The 21,537-nt window shown below is 37.2% G+C and overlaps 1 protein-coding gene across 1 annotated transcript in view; it reads left to right on the plus strand.

The window, feature by feature from the left end:
- The window catches only part of GUCY2C (guanylate cyclase 2C), a 68,887-nt gene that overhangs the window by 10,367 nt on the left and 36,983 nt on the right, over positions 1-21,537 (plus strand). The window contains exons 4-10 of the mRNA XM_047743096.1: positions 469-684; positions 1,748-1,869; positions 3,911-4,007; positions 6,404-6,521; positions 8,130-8,265; positions 11,860-11,945; positions 14,075-14,186. Coding sequence (XP_047599052.1) covers positions 469-684; positions 1,748-1,869; positions 3,911-4,007; positions 6,404-6,521; positions 8,130-8,265; positions 11,860-11,945; positions 14,075-14,186 — 887 coding nt within the window. The remainder of the gene's footprint in view (positions 1-468; positions 685-1,747; positions 1,870-3,910; positions 4,008-6,403; positions 6,522-8,129; positions 8,266-11,859; positions 11,946-14,074; positions 14,187-21,537) is intronic.

Here is a 21,537-nt window from a genome sequence, read left to right on the forward strand (position 1 = left end):
GGAAATTGTAAAGTCATCAGGTGATGTGTTTCTCAAAGTAGTCCGTAGAAGAGCCAGAAGTGAGGCAGTGCATGGAGGGAGAAATATGGAGGACATCTTTTGGGCTTTAGAACATCTGTGGTAGTTGTGGTGGCCATGCTCTGGTTCCTTAGCCCGACTCCCCAAAGGCATATGTCCCAGCCTAGATGTTATGACAACTCGTTTCAGAATAAATTGAAGTAACCAAGCCACCATGTATACATGAAAATACCCAGAGTTTCTTAAAACACAATACATTGCTTGATAAATATTGTTTTAAAATCTACCTGTGTGGGAGGGACACCTCTTTAAGGGAGAAAGCTGCTTGAAGACCCTATTTTATTCTTACCATTTATTACCAATCACAGGCTGAAACAGGTTAAAGAGGAATCGCATTTGTGCTGCTTACGTTAATCCTGACATTGGTTTCTTTCTCACCTCTTGGCATAGCCTTGACACAGATTTGACCTATCCCATGATTTCAGCTGGGAGTTTTGGCTTGTCATGTGACTATAAAGAGACTTTAACCAGGCTGATGTCTCCAGCTAGGAAGCTGTTGTACTTCTTGGTTAACTTTTGGAAGGCCAATCATTTGCCATTCAAAGATTTCTCCTGGAATACTGCATATGTTTTCAAGAATGGCACCGAGACCGAGGACTGTTTCTGGTAAGCAAGACCTTTAATATGCTTCTGGCCCTTGCTGTGGAGAGAAGCCACAGAATCCTGGCTGGTTATTATCAGATGCTCCTTCCATCTATAAAAGCACTCGGAATGGACACTAGCCCACCTTCTTACACACATGAAAGCAAAGGGGTCAAAGGAAACTATAAATGTAATCAGCATGTATGATATTTGCAACACTCTGCTTTTCCAAGTACGTTCACATTACGTTTGTGGACTCCCTACAGTAAATCCTCTAGAGAAAAGAGAACAAGTACTATGACCTCCATTTTGCACATAAGGACCATGAAAACCAGTGGCTGCTGCTTTCACATTACAGTCCAAGATATAATACCAGAGAATATGCATCTGCCAATACCTACCACTGGTTAGAAATAGTTTTCGCATAGTTTTTCAGAGGACTGAGTGGGGCAAAAGGAGAACGGGACATTGGGCACCATGGCTATAATAAAATTACTAGATTCACACAGCTCCAGCAGAGGTGGCAGAAAGAATCTTCTGGTTGGATTACCATAGCACCACCAGGCTGCTGCTTAGCTCCGCACTCTCTCCACCCAAGTATGCGAAAGACTAAGGGTACCACTGGGAACACACATCTAGGGAATCACAAGAACCAACCCTAAGGCCTTGTCCTAGAAACTTTGGGGTGAACTTAGAACCTGGGAAAGTCCATTTCCCTGGGAGGATAAAAGATTTCTATCAACTCTGAATTTTCGTACTATAGACTCAATAGGTTTCAACTTGTCTGTGATAATGGGGTTTATAGAGCAGAGCAGCCTTCCTCCTGCACATAGCAGGAAGCCATTATAAGGGACCTGCCAAATATCTACCATTTGTATAGTTACATGAAGATTCCCTAAAACTTCTCCTATACTTTTACTAAACTACATGACTGTAATCTAGACCATTGATACCATATTGTATATTGTCTGTTGTGTTGATAGTGATGAACAAGTTCCAGGAGAGATCTGTAAACCATGAGCAAACAACATTGGAGGCCGTGAAGAAACTAAGCTGGTTTCTTAGAGTTTGTCTTTTATCTGCTTAGGTACCTCAATGCTCTGGAGGCTGGAGTGTCCTATTTTTCTCAGGAACTTAGCTTCAAGGAAATGCTGAGGGGAAATGACCAGTTTCAGGATATCTTAACGAACCAGAACCGGAAAAGCAATGGTAAGGAGACATGGAGATAATTTTTTGCCAACTTCTTCCTCACAACTACCACTCACTTTATGAGTGGTTTTGACAGATCTACCACTATAGATAATAATGCTGCCGTCATTACCTCCATACAATGTGTTCACTTGAGGAGATCTCGAGTTGCATCCAACTCCACCATACTGTTCCTCCTATTGATTAAAACCTTATTCTATGAGAGAAAGGCGGAAGGTAATTAAATATAATGTGAAAGTAATAATGAAAGCCTAGCCTTTATAAGCCAAAATGACATCATGACCCACCATCGATAAACTGCTTTTTAAGTTGACCTCAGTGCCATCTGTTATTGGATTTGTGACTAATCCTCACATATGGGAACCCTGGTCCCATGATGACCAAGAGGATATGTTTATTGATATCTGGCCTCAATTAAAATTATAAGGTTAGCAGATCATCTCACTTTCCTCTGTCCCTGTACTTACGGGCCCGGGGATCTCCCAGTTACAGGTCAAGTATGGGATAAAATCATCCTTATTTTGTTTCATTTTCCAAGAATTATCTTTACAAATAAGAATATATCAGGAGCAAAGGAATCAATTGCGGACCTTTCCTACAAGGGAAGGTGCTTGCTTGGCAGGAATTCCTAGTATGACTCAAATCATCATCTGCTGTCATTATTAAGCTTTTGCCATATTGAGAATCTTCCATGTACAACAACAGCAACAACAACAAAAAAGAAAATTCCATGTACAAAACATTGCCAAGATGTGGGGGAAAAAGAAGCATAAATGCCCCTTAAAAGAAGTATTCATGTCCCTAAGGTGTTTACAATTCAACTGGACAACATAGTATATAAAAAGATCCAGTGGGCACATGGGTGGCTCAGTTGGTTAAGCCACTGCCTTTACCTCAGGTCATGATCCCAGAGTCCCAGGATCAAGTCCCTCATCCAGCTCCCAGCTCTGTGGGGAGTCTGCTTCTCCCTCTGACCTTCTCCCTTCTCATGCTCTCTCTCTCTCTCTCTCAAATAAATAAATAAAATCTTTTTAAAAATTAAAAAATTTTTAAAAATAAGAAGATCCAATGAAGTGTCCCCCAACTCCTCTTTCTCATAGTCACACATTTAGGAAATCTGGTGGCCAAGAGTGGTAAAACTCACTCTCACTCTCTCAGATAAATAAATAAATAAAATCTTTTAAAAAATAAAAAGATCCAGTGAAGTGTTCCCCAACTCCTCTTTCTCATAGTCACACATTCAGGAAATCTGGTGGCAAAGAGTGGTAAAGCTCGCAGAATCAGATTGGACTCTGACACTGAATCCCTAAGACTGAGTTCTGAGTTAAGAAGCTATAAACAGGGATGCCTGGGTGGCTCAGTCAGTTAAGCATCTGCCTTCGGCTCAGGTCATGATCCCAGAGTCCTGGGATTGAGCCCCATGTCGGGCTTCCTGCTCAGTGGGAAGCCTGCTTCTCCCTCTCCATCTCCCCCTGCTTGTGTCCTCTCTCTCACTGTCTCTCTCTCTGTCAAATAGATAAATAAATAAAATCTTTTAAAAAGAAAAAGCAGCAGCAGCAGCTATAAACAAAGCCCAAAGAAAGTTGCTTAGGAGCACTATGTAAATTCTCTCACTCAACTATATTTTTTTCACAGTTGCTGAGGTGTACTTCACTTATGAATGAAATAGTTTTTGTAACTAGTCCAACCTGGTAAAATGGAATAAACACTGAACCAGATTCATAAACTTGACAATTAGAGCTCTGCCATCGACTCATTTTTAACCCTCTGACATCTTGGCTTCCAGTCTCCTTAAATCAATAAAATTAAGGGAATGGACCAGAGGATTCTCTCTAAGATCCTTTACAGCTCTACTCTGACTCTACGCCTATAAACAAAACAAAACAAAAATCAGAAGACAGAGTAATTGAAGAATTGATGTTAATCTTAAAACATAAATGTACCATGCACATACTGGGTTCAGATTCAGATAACTGGTTCCCACCTGTTTGTATATAGACCGTTGTGTATTTCCCTCCCTGTCTTGTTCTCTCTCCTCCAGTGATTGTTATGTGTGGTTCACCAAGCATCATTGGCAACCTCAGGGGGGACCGGGCAGTGGCTGAAGACATTGTCATTATTCTAGTGGATCTATTCAAGTAGGTACAATATGGGAAAGAACTCTCCTCTTTTCAGAAAGACTCCCAGGATTTCCAGAAGATGCATTCTCTTTTCTCTTGCTTCTCACAGACTCGCATGGGGGTCAGTATGATAATATTTTAATCAATGTTTTATTCTTTCAACACACTGTCATATTGATTTAATTAACTGTAGCCTTAGCAGACATCTATACCTTTGACATCACTATCATGTCTAAAACAGAAGTGTAATGACCCATTAAACCCACATGTCCATTCATCTACACAGACCCTGGTCTCCAGCCTGATTGTAAGGTATTTTTCCAGGCAGTGATAAATCAACTAATAACCCAGTAGCATTATTTTTGAGACTGTGGACCATATCTCTGCCTTCTATTGCTAATGACCTTTGATCCTAGATGATTTTTCCTTTGCCACCTTTGGTAAGAAGAAAGTTCTAGTTAAATGAGTTTGCTGTTGGGGCGCCTGGGTGGCTCAGTTGGTTAAGTGTCTCCCTTCAGCTCAGGTCATGATCCTGGGGTTCTGGGATCGAGCCCCACATCAGTATCCCTGCTCAGCCTGGAGCCTGCTTCTCCCTTCCCTCTCCCTCTGCCTGCCACCCTGTCTACTTATATACTCTCTCTCTATCTCTCTGTCAAATAAAGAAAAAAATCTTCAAAAAAAAAAAAAGAATTTGCTTTTTTGCCCTCTGTGGTACAGCCACAGTGGTGATTTTATCCTCTGTAATTCTCTGGAACTAAGGAGAGAAAATTCTGGAGAATACAAACCTCTCCCATTTTCGTTTGTTCATTCCTTCCTTCATTTTCTTTCTTTCTTTCATTCTTCCTTTCCTTATATTTCAATTTTTATTTTTTAAATTAGAGTATAATTAACAGTGTTATATTTTACCACTCATCTTCTAATATGGTTGGAGAGCCAACAAACCATGCCAAGAAAGTTAGTGTCTGAGTCAGAGTAAGTTTATAGAAGGTGTCTCTGGTGCATCTGTGCTCCTTGCCCCATTAACTAGATCATATGATCTCACTTATCTGACCACATCATTAATCATTACCTGTCTGTACTCAGACTGGATACTGTTACTGCACTGATATCTCCCATATTTGCCTAGTCATCTCACCCACACTGTATGTGCTTGTCTCAGTGTTAAGAGGAATGAAGCATAGGAACTGCAGGCCTATTTGATTACTAGTTGTTCATGAAGATAATCTAATCAATCAATTTTAGCTGCAAAATACAGGAAAGAGGGCAAAGTTATTGATACTTCATTCCTACAGTCACATTGACAGCTTCTTTCAATAGTTGCTTTGCCCTCTGGAAGGAGTCCTTGATGTAGCCAGGTTGGTGTAATCTTACTTTTAGCAAATCCTCAACCAGCTGACAAAGTGTTGGCATCCCTTTGTCACTGTTCTCAAAGGACACTTGGGTATGTTTGGGGAAGATCATGAGATTCATTTGAAAATTGACATTAACTGGGTTTTGAATTCTAATTCTCACACTTCAGTTCATTTGACTTTTTTTTTTTTTCTGGACAGTTGATTTGGGTTTCCCAAAATCACACCTCAGTTAAACAATTTTTTTTTAAACTGTCCATTTGGAGTTCATTTAACTCTTGGGTATTACTTAGAATCTTGAGATTAAAACTTCTCTTTTGTAAAACGAGAATAAAGAGGCCCACTTCATAGGAGGGCTTTTAGGATTAGATGTGATAATATGAGCAAAATATTCAACCTAGTCCCCAGAGCATAGATGTGTTCACCTATTGTTTGCATAGTAAATGATGGTTATCCTAGTTATAGAAGTTCAAACATGTCAGATTCTTGCATATTAAAACACTCAAATGATTTGGAAGTTTAGAATTGCAACACAATCTTAGACTGTATTGACGGTCCACGGTGGGCCAACTATTGCCTAGGATTGGGGATACACAACCATACACTAACGTCAAAGAGCTTACAGCATTAGAGAAAATGTTTAGTCTTTTCATACTCATGTTTCACCATAAATTTAATTCATAAAATTTCTCTGTATCCTATCCCAGTATATCTGGGATATTATGAGCACATAAAAGAAAGTTTCCACATATAAACTAAAAGTCAGTAAGCCTTGAAAGCAAGCACTAGCTCACATGTCCAGAGCTCAAAAAAACCTCCCTCAAAGAAGTCTCTATATTCTGATCTTCCTTCCCACTTGTGGTGTGAAGCAAGCACAGCCCTCTGACCCAGCCTAGCACATCAGTAACCCTATCTGGGGAGGCAGACAGTTGTCCAGGATTCCAGAAAAAAAAAATGTTTTCAACTATTTCAAGGCTGATGCTATAGTTTGTGGGAGTTGTAGAAGCTCTGTATGATTTTTGGAGGAACCTAGTTTTCATGAGGAACTTGTGCTTTTTATTACAGTAACCATTACTTCACAGAAAATGTCACAGCCCCCGACTATATGAAAAATGTCCTTGTCCTGACATTGCCTCCTGGGAATTTCACCTCCATTAGCTCTTTCTCCAGGGGTTTATCACTGGTAAGTTTCATGAGTACTACTCTTTTCTTCGTCAAGGGTAAGATATTATTCTCCTATGTAAGACCCAAATTCTGAAGTAGCAATTTTTTTTTTTTTACTCCCATTCACTCAACAAATTTTAACTGAGATCAACTATGTGCAAGATTACTGATTTTAAAGCTCTTACATAGGTCACTGTGCTGGGCTCTGGACCAACACAACAATTATAACAATTGTTACATCAGAATGGAAGTGACACTGTGGGAAGACAGGAAGAAATCCTGTTAATTGAAGGAGGGTAGAAACTAAACAGTGTTTAAAAAAAAGAGAGAGAGAGATGACGTTCTTTACACCCTAAAGCAACTCTCTGCTGTCAGGAATGTCAAAATTATACCTTTAGAGGTAGGTATTCCTAGGTTAAGACATTGTCCCCTATTATAATTAAACTGACCATTGTGTGAATTTGTCCAGCAGAGTCTTAGCATCTCATCTGGTGTAGCATTTATCCTAGAAAAAAGAACCTCTAACCGGACATTAAATCCTGGCCACCTTATTATAATGCAGGAGCCCCTGACCCTAATACCGCCTTGGCCTTGTCAGTCACTGCACCTTTAGTGTGAACAAATTCATTCAGTGTCAGCTGAGAGCAGGTTTGGACTGGGAAGAGAAAGGAAGAGAAAGAGATGTTGAGGACCATCAACAACCTTGGGATGCAAGCCACAGGCCAGGCCCAAAGAGCTATAGGGGAAGTTGGGTACCGTGGGGAGTCTCACAGTTTTTTCCTGGACTAGCAGTTCTAAACCCTCTGTTTTACAACCTGCCAAAATTAGGAGCTGAAACCACTTCCAGGGTTGGATCTTAACTGGATTCTTTTGGTTTCATGAAAAGATGATTTCAGCAAAAGACATTGAAACCAATGAGAGATGTTTTCTTTTTTTTCTTTTTATATTTCTAACAAATATACTTCTGGGTGTAATATTCCGATATCACTTGCCCAGCTGCTAGGCTCTGGCAAAAGTGTCATTCTTCACAGGTGGGCAGTCTAAAATGCCCAAGCTGACAGAATTTACTTGGTCTCGGGGGCATAAGACTTGTAATCCCCAGCCCAACTCTATGATAACCACCATGCAACTGTCGAGAACTGTCTTCAAAGCAAGTTCAATGATATTATCCAGTCAACTCCCTTCCTGCCCCATTCAGGGTGCTGAAGGGCAAAAGTTGTTTTTACTGTTGTTCTCTTTTACTTTTTGTGAAAACATTACACTACAAGCAAACATTTTTTCTATATAAAATCTCACAAGAATTATGACAGTGCTTCATGCTGTTCTTCCTCATTAAAATGAAAGATTTCAGGATCATGGGAAGAAAATACAATTTCTTTCAGTTACTTCCCTAAAAACAGTGTTCCAGTTTTATTGATTGCCAAGGAAAGGCAGAATTTTGACACAGGGCTAATAAACATCAACAACCTATAGTTTCCTAAAGACTTCTTTAATGTCACCCCTACCATTCTCCTAATGTCCCTTTACCTTTCCAGTTACTCTGCTGACCCCAAGAATGTTTTGCTCCAGGCTCAAGACCAGAATCTCTTTTGGGGAACTCATTTTAAGATTTTTCTTTCCCATTCAGGAAAAAAATAACTTTGCTCTTGCCTACTTGAATGGAATCTTGCTATTTGGACATGTGCTGAAGACATATCTTGAAAATGGAGAAGCTATTACCACCCCCAAATTTGCTCAGGCTTTCAGGAACCTCACTTTTGAAGGTACTGGTTTCCTAAAAGCAGACAACAACAGCAACAAAACTTAACTAACACTTTCTGCAGAAAGCTGAAGAAATTCAGGCTTTATGGACGGACTTTGGGAAGCAATGAGGAGGGTTGGCCATAGATAGATCAATAGCTAAACTTTGAATTTACTTGGACATAAACACCATTGCATACATTTGAGGGTTGCTATTATTGATATCTGGACCCTAGTTTATGCTTCAGGATATCAGAATCTTTCAATACTAAAGAAAGAGCATATGGCCTGGACTTTGTACTTATGAACAAACTCATCACAAGTCATCTTGGACAGTGATGTCCTGACTGTGCTTAGAGACTAGCAAGAAGAGAAATCTCTGCAGTTTGATTTTGGTCCTTCCATATCTCCTTTCTATCCTTTAGGGATCTGGGACCCTGTATTACTCTCAAACTACCAAAACCTCTCATAAAAATATTACCCCAAAGTTCCCAACACATGTTCTGAGTGTGAAGTTTGCTTACTGTAATTTTAAATTGCCTCTCCCTAATTGCTATTGAATAGTGATATCAAGCACCTGTTCATGTGCTTATAGGCCATTTGTGTATGTTCTTTAGAAAATATCTCCTCAAGACTTTGCCCCTTTTTGACTTGTTGACTTGTTTGGCTTTTGTCTGGGTATGAATAGCTAATGAGATATATGATTTGCAAATATTTTCTCCTATTTTGTGAGTTGCCTTTTTACCCTGTTGATAATGTCTTCATGCACAAAGTTTTTAAATCTTCACGAAGTCCAATTTGGCTATTTTTTCATTGGTTGCTTGTGCCTTTAGTATCATATCCAAGAAATCAGGGCCAAATCCAGTGTCAAAAAGCTTTGTTATGTGTTTTCTTCTAAGAGTTTTATACTTGTAGGTTTACAATTAGGTCATGGATGCATTTTGAGCTATATGGATATCCAGTTTTTCCAGCACCATTTGTTAAAGATTCTCTTTTCTCTCAGTGAATGGTCTTGTCACTCTTAGCGAAAATCACCTGACCATATATGTAAGGGTTGATTTCTGGACATCCTATTCTATTCCATTTGTATACACATCTGACTTTATGCCAGTACTATACTGTTTTGATTACTGTAGCTTTGTAGCAAGTTCTGAAATTAAGAAGTTAGTTCTTCAGCTTTGTTCTTCTTTTTCAAGATTTTCTTAACTATTTAGGGTCTTTTGAGATTCCATATGAATTTTAAGATGGCTTTTCCTATTTCTGCAAAGAAAAAAAATCATTATTTGACAGGGATTGTATTAAATCTGTAGACTGCTTTGGGTAATACAGACTTCTTAACGATATTGTCTTCCAACAATATGGAGCAAAATGGAAACATGGAGGTTTCCATTTATTTTTATCTTCTCCAATTGTCTGCAGAAATACTTTATAGCGGGCGCCTGGGTGGCTCAGTGGGTTAAGCCGCTGCCTTCGGCTCAGGTCATGATATCGGGGTCCTGGGATCGAGTCCCGCATCGGGCTCTCTGCTCGGCAGGGAGCCTGCTTCCCTCTCTCTCTCTCTCTCTCTGCCTGCCTCTCCGTCTACTTGTGATCTCTCTCTGTCAAATAAATAAATAAAATCTTAAAAAAAAAAAAAGAAATACTTTATAGGTTTTTTTTTTTTTGGTACAAAGTCTAGTTTGTCTGATATTAGCATATGAATATACTACTCTGTTTCCGTCACTCTCTTTCAGTTACTATTTGCATAGAATATCCTTTTCCATCCTTTCTCTTTCATCCTATTTGTGATTTTGAATCTAAAATGCATCTCTTATAGATATTATATAGAATTATTTTTTTAAGATATTCCCTAGTATCTATCCTTGGAGAATTTAATCTATTTTATATTTAAAGTAATTACTGATAGTGGAGATTTACTTTTATCATTTTGCTCTTTGTTGTCTGTTGTCTTAGAGCTTTTTTGTCTCTGATTTTCTGCATTATTGTCTTCTTTTATGGGTAGTTGATTTATTTTGTAGTGGAATGTTTGAATTCCTGTCTTATTGTGTTGTTTATACTCTTCAACCATTTTCTTTGTAGTTACTATGGAAATTATAGTTAACACCCTAAGGTTATTACATTCTAATTTGACTTTATACCAGTTTAACTTCAATAATATCCAAAACCTCTACTCCTTTAATACTTCCATACCCACCTCCTTCTGACGTTGACGCAAATTGATGCAAAATTACATCTTTATATGTGTGTGTCCAAAAATATAAACTCATGATGTTTTAAACACTAGTCTCTTAAATTATATCAAAAAAGTAGAGTTACAAACCAAAGTTACAATAGTGGTAGTTTTTAGAATAGTTTTAAAAAACATATTCATCTCTTAAATCATGTAGAAAGCAAAAAGTAGAATTAAAGACTATTGTTGTATTAATGCTAGATGTTATAACGAACGGCCCCTGTATCTGCCTTTACTGAGATCTTTATTTCCTCGTTTGGCTTCAAGTTATTGTCCAGTGTTCTTTCACTTCAACCTATAGGGCAACCTTTAACATTTCTCCCAGGTCAGGTTCTGGTGGTTACAAACTCAGCTTTTGCTTATCTCAGAATGTCTTAGTTTCCCCCTCATTTTTGACAGGTTCATTGGATAAAGAATTCTTGGATGAAAGTGTTTGTTTCATCAAATTTGAGAATTTTTGGCCATTATTTCTTGAGATATTCTCTTTACCCCTTTCTCTTCTTCTTCTTCTTCTTCTGCTACTGCTGCTTCTGCTTCTTCTTCTTCGACTTCCTCAGTGCATATGGTGTTCTGCTTGATGGTGTTACATGGGCTCTGTTCACTTCACTTTTTTTCTCTTCCTCAGATTTGATAATTTCCATTGTCCTATCTTTAACTTCACTGATTCTTTCTTCTACCTGCTCAGATCTGCCTTTGAATCTCCCTAGTGAGTTTTTCATTTCAGCTATTGTATTTTTCAGTTCTAGAATTTCCTCTGAGTTTCCTTTTTAGGTTTTCCTTCTCTTTATTGATATTTCCCTTTTGTTCATACGTCATTTTCCTGACTTTATGTATGTCCTCTTTTAGTTCATTGAGCATCTTTAAGATAGTTTTAAAGCCTTTGTCCATTAGATCCACCATCAGGTCTTTTTCCGGGATAGTTTCTCTTGGTTTATTCCTTTTTCTTTTGATTGGTCAAGACTTTCGTGTTTCTTTGTCTGCCTTGTGATAATTTTATTGACAACTAGATATTTGAATTCTAATAATTTGATTCTAATAATCCTAGAAATTACATGGTAAATGGAGAATTTTTACTGGTTTAGTAAATATTCTTAGCAAAAACTTTTTCACTAATAAGTAGATTTAATTGGCTGATTATATTTTCATCCTAACTGCAATGCAAAAATGTTCTCTTCTAACTAAATACTAAATAGCATGTCTCTTAAAAATATCCATCAGAGATCTCAGGGCCAAGAGCCAATGAATGTTCCTTCTGATTAGCTCACTAACATAGTTTTTCAGTAAAATAGAGCAATCTGAACCTCTTTTATACACTGTGTAAGGATCTAACTCGTTTTTCAGTCAAAAAGTCAAAGAATAACTCCAGCTTTTTCTGATTTTGCCCTAGGGCATGCAGGTCCTGTGACTTTGGACGACTGTGGGGATATTGACAACACTATGGTGCTTCTGTATACTTCTGTGGAAACCAACCAAGTATGTCTAACTTCTTATCAGGAACTTGGGGTGAAGGGACTAGATGAAGAAGGATAACTACAAGGCGAGTTATAGCAAAGGAATCAGAGAAGTTGTGTTTAAAATCTGCAAGTTATTTATTTCAGTCACAATTATGACCTACTTAGGACTGTATCCTTTAAACATTTTGACCCATACCTTATTTAGAATGTCTACACTCTATTGGCTATATAAAATACCCACCCAGAATACATTGATATAAAGACCAGACTATTGATGGGATACCAATGACAGGATGACTGTGCTCTCCTAAGAATTGTTTATTCATTTCCACAGCTAAAAATTTCAAAGAAACATTCTCTATTCTCTCCATCTGAACTCATGAAAATCATTAATTTTGCATCTTTCTGACACATATAAACAGTCCTATGATGTCATGCTCTTATTCACGTTATCTCTTTTCTCCTCACCTACATATAGGTTCTTTAAAGAAAGGGAATGGGTCTTACTTCTCTATGCCTCCAGTGCTTGGCTTCTTATATGCCATATAGTTGATGACTGATCAGCTTTTAATTTAAAAATAAAACACCTGTCTCTATGTCACCCAAAGTTGTGCCCATCACAAAGTATGAAAGCCCCTGTTCTGCCAACCAAATGGTCAGTAGAAAGTTTTTTTTAAGACATCATGTCCTGACATAACTAGGAATCTAAGAGAAAAAATTATTCATTTTTTCATGTGATTTTCCGATGTCATCATTATCCCATCTTTAAGTCACATATTTAGTGCATATATTGACCCACTTTCTTAAAAAATATCTGTAATGGAAAATGTGGAAAGAAGAGGGAAGATGTCTAGATTGAGAAAGTTAAACCAGAAATTTGGGGGCAACGTTTCAGAAAAGTACTCCGTAGTTTTCAGTTACTATAAAAACCTTGAATTTAATGCTCTATTTCACATACACTTCATGGGAATACTTTAAAATAAAGTCTCATCAATGCTCCTGTTATTATAGTAACTATAAAGAGAACTATACTCTTCTTTAAGTTATTTATGTCTGGGATGATGCTCTTGGAGAGAAGCAAATGCATGTAGAAAGATCCCACATCAGCCTCATAACTGCTCTTCAGTATGAAAAATGTTCTGTGCACTCATTCTGTCTGAAGGAAAATCTAGCTGAATTTTTCAATGAAGGCAAATGTAGTTGAATTTTTCGATAATTTAATGCCATCAATTGTGCTGTATTATATGTATATATAGGGAAACCAGGGATTCGTTCTCAAAACACAGGGATATGAATAAGTTATTCTGTATCCAGAGGAAGTCTCAATAGAGATCAATGTACTGCCCTCTAATATTAGGATATTTACTACACTTAGTATATGCAATTATAGATCATGCTCTCAAGTTAAAAGTATATTTCTAAAGATGGAAAACTTTTATCCAGGAAGTTTTGAGGGAATGGTGTTAAATTTAGAACAATGGTCATTATATGCAACAGCAATAAAAGGATGTACTATTATATCCCATGAGCAGATCGCTGAAAAAGAAAACTTTTATCTCAGAAACCTAATTAGTATTACTTACAAGATAGCACATTAGAGCAAAAGGATAGAAGAGATTTGAAAATTATGTAATTGACAAATTTAAACGTGAATTATTTCAGAGCCTCTTGATTTGCCAAAATGGGTAATGAATGGATTTTAACTGTAGTGCATTTTCTCAAGATACTATTTTCAGTAGCAACTTAATATTGTGAAAAATACTGGTACTTCACTTATCTTGTGACTTGGAGCTAACTATTTAATTTCTTTTGGTCTCTATTTAAACTTTTTTGTAATATGAGAGACTTGAACTAGTTCTCTAAAGACCCAAGGAATCCATGTTGGGTAGGAGTTACTGGTATGAGCATAAAGTAGCATACGATTGTAAAGAAACAAAAATAATTGACCCACCTGAAGCTTAACTCTACTTTCATGCTGTGAACTAATAAATGGTTGCTAACTAGCTAGCTCCTGGCTGCTAAACATTACTTTGTTTCGCTGAGAATTGTTACTATGAAATTCAAGTGTCATTGGGCAGGACCGTCTCATCAGAAGTCGTTCTAAAATGTCTTTTTCTGCTCATCCTTCTTTTTCATGCCCTGACACAGTACAGGGTTCTCTTGAGCTATGACACCCATATAAATAAGACTACCCCAGTGGCTAACAACCCCATGTTCATCTGGATGAACCACAAACTTCCTAATGATCTCCCAGGCCAGGGTAAGATATCCTTTAGTGAATTTTGTTTCCATGAAGTTGCTTTTCAGGTAAGGTAAGTACATTCAATGGTTTATGCAATTAGCGCACGTTTTTATGTTTTCATTTGTTTTGTTTGTTGTCTAAATTAGATTTGCCAAGTTTGTAAAATGTGGACTTTACTTCCCTGCCTAATGAATATTACCTTTCTGATTAAACACTGAAAATATCCCTAATCTAATTTAGCTATACCTCTCTTTAATACATGTCCTACCTACCAACAAAATTTATCCTATAGAAAATTAAACTTGACAGTTGGCAAAATGAACACAAAGACATGTATTCTTTCTTTTTTTTTTTTGTAAAGATTTTATTTATTTATTTGACAGAGAGATCACAAGTAGGCAGAGAGGCAGGCAGAGAGAGAGGGGAATGCAGGCTCCCTACTGAGCAGAGAGCCCGATGTGGGGCTCGATCCCAGGACCCTGAGATCATGACCTGAGCTGAAGGCAGAGGCTTAACCCACTGAGCCACCCAGGCACCCCCAGACATGTATTCTTAATGCCAATTATTCCATTTTATCGCAATAAACTCAAAGTATACATATTTCAGCAAAGAACACAAGATGCCATCAGCTATTGGTCATCAGTGAGCATGGCTTCAAAAGTCTCCCCCATTTCCTCACCGGATACATACTTGGGTTATCATGATGGCTACCCACCTACTTAAAATGAGTTCCTATCATGTCATGGAAAGCCCTACCATGAGCAGGACTTCACCCATGCGACTACCGATGCAACCACCTAACATTTGCCATCACTGGACAGGACCAGCCAGGTATGTCCTGGACAACAATGTCTCAGGAAAATCTGGCTTAGCCAAGGCTTATGACAATGAATAGTAAGTAATTTCATGTTACTAATCTATTTCTTGAGAAAAAAAGTTTAAATTTGGACAAATATTTATGCCCAAAGATGCAAAAAAAAATGGAAGAAACATTAACAAAATGATTTAGCAAATGATATATCCAAAATAGAATATCATAAGCCAATTAAAATAATTATTTACAAAGAATTTTAAGTGACATAGGAAAACTTATAAGGTAAATTAACAGGAAAATAAACAACTTTTTTATTTAATGAGATTCTAACTTTGTAAAGCAATGTTAGAAATAGACTGTAAAGAAATATTCTAAAACGTTAACAGTGGTGGCTTCTGAGTAATAGGATCCTAGAAATATTTAGTATTTGTTTGTTTGGTTGGTTCATTGGTTGGTTGGTTGGGACTTTTTCTATTCTTTTCTTTTCTATTTTTGCTATTTTATGTTTTTCTTAATTTTCCAAGTTTTTCCATAATGAGTATATTAATTTACCATTTTTAAATATTAAAAAATAAACTAGAACTATTTCTCTCCCAGTCCTGGTCTATAGCCAGAAACTGAGGCTGATATGATATAAAGAGAAAAGTTCTGGTTTGATGCACTTGATTGTGTTAATGTGTTTGACACACTTACTATGTTTTCAGTCCTCTTGCATCCCATGAGTCAAATATGGTTAAAAATGATTCTTGTATTTTTATTCAGTAGCCATGAGCAGTTGGCTAAAGCAAAGAAGCAAGGAGGAGGCGGGAAGTGAGGTTCCCACTCTTCTAAACAATAAGCAATCCTGAGCTGATTTCAAGTTTACTGTTATCATTTTTCAAGTTTTTATTTTAATTCTGGTTAGTTAACATACAGTGTTAACTAGTTTGAGGTGTTCAGTATAGTGATTCAGCACTTCCATACATCCCCCTGTGCTCATCACAGCAACTGTCCTCCTTCATCCCCATCACCTATTTCACCCATGCCCACATCTCCCTCTCCTCTGATAACCATAAGATTGTTCTCTATAATTAAGAGTTTCTTTCTTGCTTTCTCTCTCTCTTTCTCTCTGTCCCCTTGGCTTGTTGATTTTGTTTCTTAAATTCCACATATGAGTGAAATAATATAGTATTTCTTTTTTCTCTTCTTTCACTTAGCATTATGCTCTCTAACTCTCTAACTCTCTATACTCTCTAACTCCATCCATGTCATTGCCAATAGCAAGATTTCATTCTTTTTTATGGCTGACTAATATTCCATTTCATATAAAGATGTGACATATATAAATATATATTTATTAATTATATTTTATAGTTATGTTAATTATAATATACTATGCTGTTATATGTTTATATGTAAATTTTTATATATTATAATTTACATATATCTATACATATATATACATATAATATATAATATACATATATAAATTTATATATAAAATATATATTACATATAATAATTATAATAATATATGTCTGTTCATGTCTTCTGCCCATTTTTAAATATTTTTTAAAATATTTTATTTATTTATTTGACAGACATCACAAATAGGCAGAGAGGCAGGCAGAAGGGGGGGGGAGAAGCAGGCTCCCTGCTGAGCAGAGAGCCTGATGCAGGGCTCCATCCCAGGACCCTAAGACCACAACCTGAACCAAAGGCAGAGACTTAACCCACTGAGCTGCCCAGGTGCCACTTCTGCCCATTTTTAACTGGATTGTCGTTTCAGTGTTTTCTAAGTTCTCAATGTATTTTGGATCCTAACATTTTATTGGATATGTCATTGGCAAATATCTTCTCCCATTCTGTAGATTGCCTTTTAGTTTTGTTGATTGTTTCCTTCGCTCTGCAGAGCCTTTTATTTTTATGTAGTCCCAAGAATTTGCTTTTGCTTTTGTTTCCCTTGCCTGAGGAGACATACCTATAAAGAAATTGCATGACTGATATCAAAGAAGTTACTGCCTCTGCTCTCTTCTAGGACTTTTGTGGTTTCAGGTTCATCTTTAGGTCTTTAATCCTATTCCAAATAATAAGATACCTAGGAATAAACCTAACCAAAGAGGTGAAAGACCTGTACTCTGAAAACTGTAAAACATTGATGAAATTGAAGACGACACAAAGAAATGAAAAGATGTTCCATGGTTATGTATTGGAAGAACAAATATTATTAAAATGTCCATACTACCCGAAGCAATCTACACATTTAAGTCAATCCCTATCAAAATACGAACACCATTTTTCCAGATCTAGACCAATCTTAAAATTTGTATGGGCCCACAAAAGACTCCCAATATCCAAAGCAATCTTGAAAAAGAAAAGCAATACTATCATTGCCTTTTAAAGTTGACTTCTTTTCATTAACAAGCTTTTTATTTTAAATTATCTCTAGAACCAACTGCAAGATTTGTAGGTTTAAACCAAACTTACTTTTGAAACATATCTCTTTTCTCATGGGTTTCTGCAACTCTCCGCTTTTTTCTTTTGTAACTTTTTGAATTACCATTATTTTTTTCTTATATTTCTTATTTTCTTGTATTTCTTGTTTGTTTGATTCATTGCTTGGTTGGTTGGTTGGGACTTTTTTTTTTGCTATTTTATTATTTTTTTTATTTTTTATGTTCCCTTATTATAGTGACAATATTAGTTTGTATTTTTAATGTATTTCTTTAAGAGTTTTTAGGTATTTTTTATTCAGTAGAATGATCTGTTCTTTGTAAAATGGTCAACTTCTCAAAAAGCAATTTTAAAAAATATTTTATGTATTTATTTGAGCAAGAGAGAACATGAGTGGGTAGGTGTGGAGAAGAAGAAGCAAACTCCCCACTGAGCAGGGAGCCCGATGTGAGGCTCCATCCCAGGACCCTGGGATCATGACCTGAGCCAAAGGCAGACACTTAACCCACTGAGCCACCCAGACACCCTTCAAAAAGTAATTTTTGAGAGAGCTCTCCTTATTTACCCCAAAGAGATCACATTAAATATTCACATTATATTATTCTTATTACAGGGACATTGTATCATTCTGAGCAACTTCACTTCATCCTCATTTAACCAGAAAATTCATTTAGCCAGAGCTTTTCATTACTCAGCTATTCCTACATTTAATTTTAAACTTTAAAAATAAAGTAACTCAATCTTTCAAATAGTATACCAATAAGATATTCCTCTGGTCTTTTATCTGGGTACACAACTGCCCCCTAAGTAACAGAATGTTTCATCTGAGATATCATCACTGTTATTTCATTCATTCTACAAAGATTTACTAGTGCCATTCAGTGTTCGAAGCACCTGGGACACAGCAATGGACAAGGTACATTTGTTCCTGTTCCTCATCCACACCATCATCATCTGCCTCCTGGGTTACAATAACATCCACCTGACTTCCTGCTTCAGTTCTGCTTCCTGTCTACCTCCCGTCCAACCAACATTGCCACCAGAATGAAAGCATGGATCCAGTCATGTTGTTACATTTTGCTAACACTCAGTTGGCAGCTCCCCTTTAACCATAAAGTCCAAGTGGCTTATTATAGCACAAAATGTCCATTAATCTTCCCTCTTCTCCAGCCTTATCTTTCTTCTTACCTAAAATCCCTTTCCCATTCCTTCAATTTCTACCTACTTCTTAAAAAAAAGGTGAAGAGTCTTGCAATTTCATGCCCCTGTGCCCTTAGTGATACTAATCTCTCTGATTAAAATGTATCACTCCCCCTGAAGATGAGAAGCTGCTCATCTTCAACATTTAACTTAAATTTCATTTTTCTACGTTCCTCAGCATCCCAGGAGGCTATTGATCTCGCTTACATCCCACCAGACTTCTAACATAGAATTTATATCATACTCACTTGTTTACACATTTTTTAAACCCTACACTGTTTAAATGTAGGGTCTAATCTTTTTTTTTATTTAAATTCACTTAGCCAACATATAGAACATCATTAGTTTCAGTTGTAGAGTTTAGTGAGTCATCACTTTGCATGTATAACACCTGGTGCTCATCACATCACGTGCCCTCTTCAATGCCCATTACCCAGTTATCCCATATGCCTACCCACCTCCCCTACAACAACCCTCAGTTTGTTTCCTATGAATAAAAGTCTCTCATGGTTGTCTCCCTCTCTGATTTCTTCCCATTCCATTTTTCCTCTCTTCCCCTATGATCCTGTTCTGTTTTTTAAATTCTGCATATGAGTGAAACGATATAATTATCTTTCTCGGATTGACTTATTTCACTCAGCATAATACCGTCCAGTTCCATCCATGTCGATGTAAATGGTTAAGATTTCATTCTTTTTGATGGCTGAGTAATATTCCATTGTGTATATATACCACATCTTCTTTAGCCATTCACCTGTTGATGGACATCTCGGCTCTTCCCACAGTTTGGCTATTGTGGAAATTTCTTCTATAAACATTGTGGTGCAGGTGCCCCTTCAGATCACTACATTTGTATCTTTGAGATAAATACCTAGTAGTACAGTTGCTGGGTTGTAGGGTAGCTCTATTTTTAACTTCTTGGGGAACTACCATACTGTTGGCTTCCCACCAACAGTGTAGGAGGTTCCCCTCTCTGCACATCCTCGCCAACATTTATTGTTTCGGACTGGTTAATTTTAGCCATTCTGACTGGTGTGAAGTGGTATCTCATTGTGGTTTTGGGTCTATTCTTTATTCACATATGCCCAACAAAGTGCCTTTGAAGGGACGAAGGAAGGAAGGACAATAACTATAAATCCTGAGTTTCTACTCAACACGTAGCCACACTGTATTAATTTTAATCAATTTACTTCTCTAAGTGTGAGTTTCTTCCTTCTTCAGATCAGGAGATTTGTTAACTGACTCCAAGATTCTTTCCAACTATCAGATTGTATGACCTGGTTTTATAAACTCATTTTACCATCACTGTCAATCTAATTAAATAGACTGTGATAACCATAGCAGCCACCAGAAGGCAGCTGAAGCTTAACCTTTGAACTAATGTCCCACTGACTTGACCAAGCAAAGCTGAAAAATATGTTGAATTAACAACCATTATATTTAAATAGTATACAGTATATTTAAATATCATAAGTATATTTAGTGTGATGAGATGTTCGTGCTGTCGGGGGCAGATAGGAATTGAGATGCAGGAGGACCCAGCAGTCAGAAGTCCTCCAGTTCTGCCAATTCACACTGTAGTCTAGGGGATGTGTCATTTCAGTAGACTGATGAGTAGAATTGCTGATGAGTAGAAATTTATTTCTCACACCAACCTTGAGAGTGGGTGATAGGAGTGATGATTACAGTAATAAACAGAATTCGCACCATCAGATATGCCCATTCAAATGCAAAATACTAATCTGTTTCTGCCCTGATGAGAAGAGAAATCCAGAGCTCACATCTTCACTGTTAAAAATTTCCCCCTTAACCCTCTTACACCGTTGGTGGGAATGCAAGTTGGTATAGCCACTTCAGAAAACAGTGTGGAGATTCCTCAAAAAATTAAAAATAGAGCTACCCTATGACCCGGCAATTGCACTACTGGGCATTTACCCCAAAGATATAGATGTAGTGAAAAGAAGGGCTACATGCACCCCAATGTTCATAGCAGCAATATCCACAATAGCCAAACTGTGGGAAGAGCTAAGATGCTCTTCAACAAGCAAGTGGATAAAGAAGATATGGTCCATATATACCATGGAATATTATGCCTCCATCAGAAAGGATGAATACCCAACTTCTGTATCAACATGGACAGGACTAGAGGAGATTATGCTGAGTGAAATAAGTCAAGCAGAGAAAGTCAATTATCATATGGTTCCACTTACATGTGGAACATAAGGAATAGCATGAAGGACATTAGGAGAAGGAAGGGAAAACTGAAGGGGGGAATCAGAGGGGGAGACAAACCATGAGAGACTGTGGATTCCAAGAAACAAACTGAGGGTTTTAGAGGGGAGGTGGGTGGGAAGCTGGGTGACCCTGGTTGGGGTATTAAGGAGGGCACATATTGAATGGAGCACTGGTTGTTATATGTAAACAATGAATCTTGGAACACTACATCAAAAACTAATGATGTACTGGTATGGTGACCAACGTAAGGTAATAATAAAAAAAAAAAAATCCCCTTAGCAGAAAACAAGATAAGAAGCAGAGACCAAGGGCTGTGTTAGTTATCAAAGCATAAATCCCTCCAAGTTACCCCTTATAGAAAGCATGGAGACATTTTAGTGAAGAAAATTCATGCATGTGCTGTTAAAATCCAATAGTAAAAATGTTCATAATGGAATGTGAGTGTGCCTGGTCCCTCCTTTGTCAGATCCGGTCTCTGAGTCACTTCTGCCTTTAGTTTGTTGCATATTTCTAAATAATATGCATATATTCATAATTCATATGCATAATAGTATGCATATATTCATAATTGCATATTTCTAAATAATATGCATATATTCATGATTCATAAGCTTTGGATCTTATCTGTTTATTTCTTGTATTGACAAAAGATTTAGTTCATCTTCACCAGCCCTACTTCTTTTCTAA

The sequence above is a fragment of the Lutra lutra genome, chromosome 8, assembly GCF_902655055.1.
Source record: "Lutra lutra chromosome 8, mLutLut1.2, whole genome shotgun sequence".
In the NCBI taxonomy this organism is placed as follows: Eukaryota; Metazoa; Chordata; class Mammalia; order Carnivora; family Mustelidae; genus Lutra; species Lutra lutra.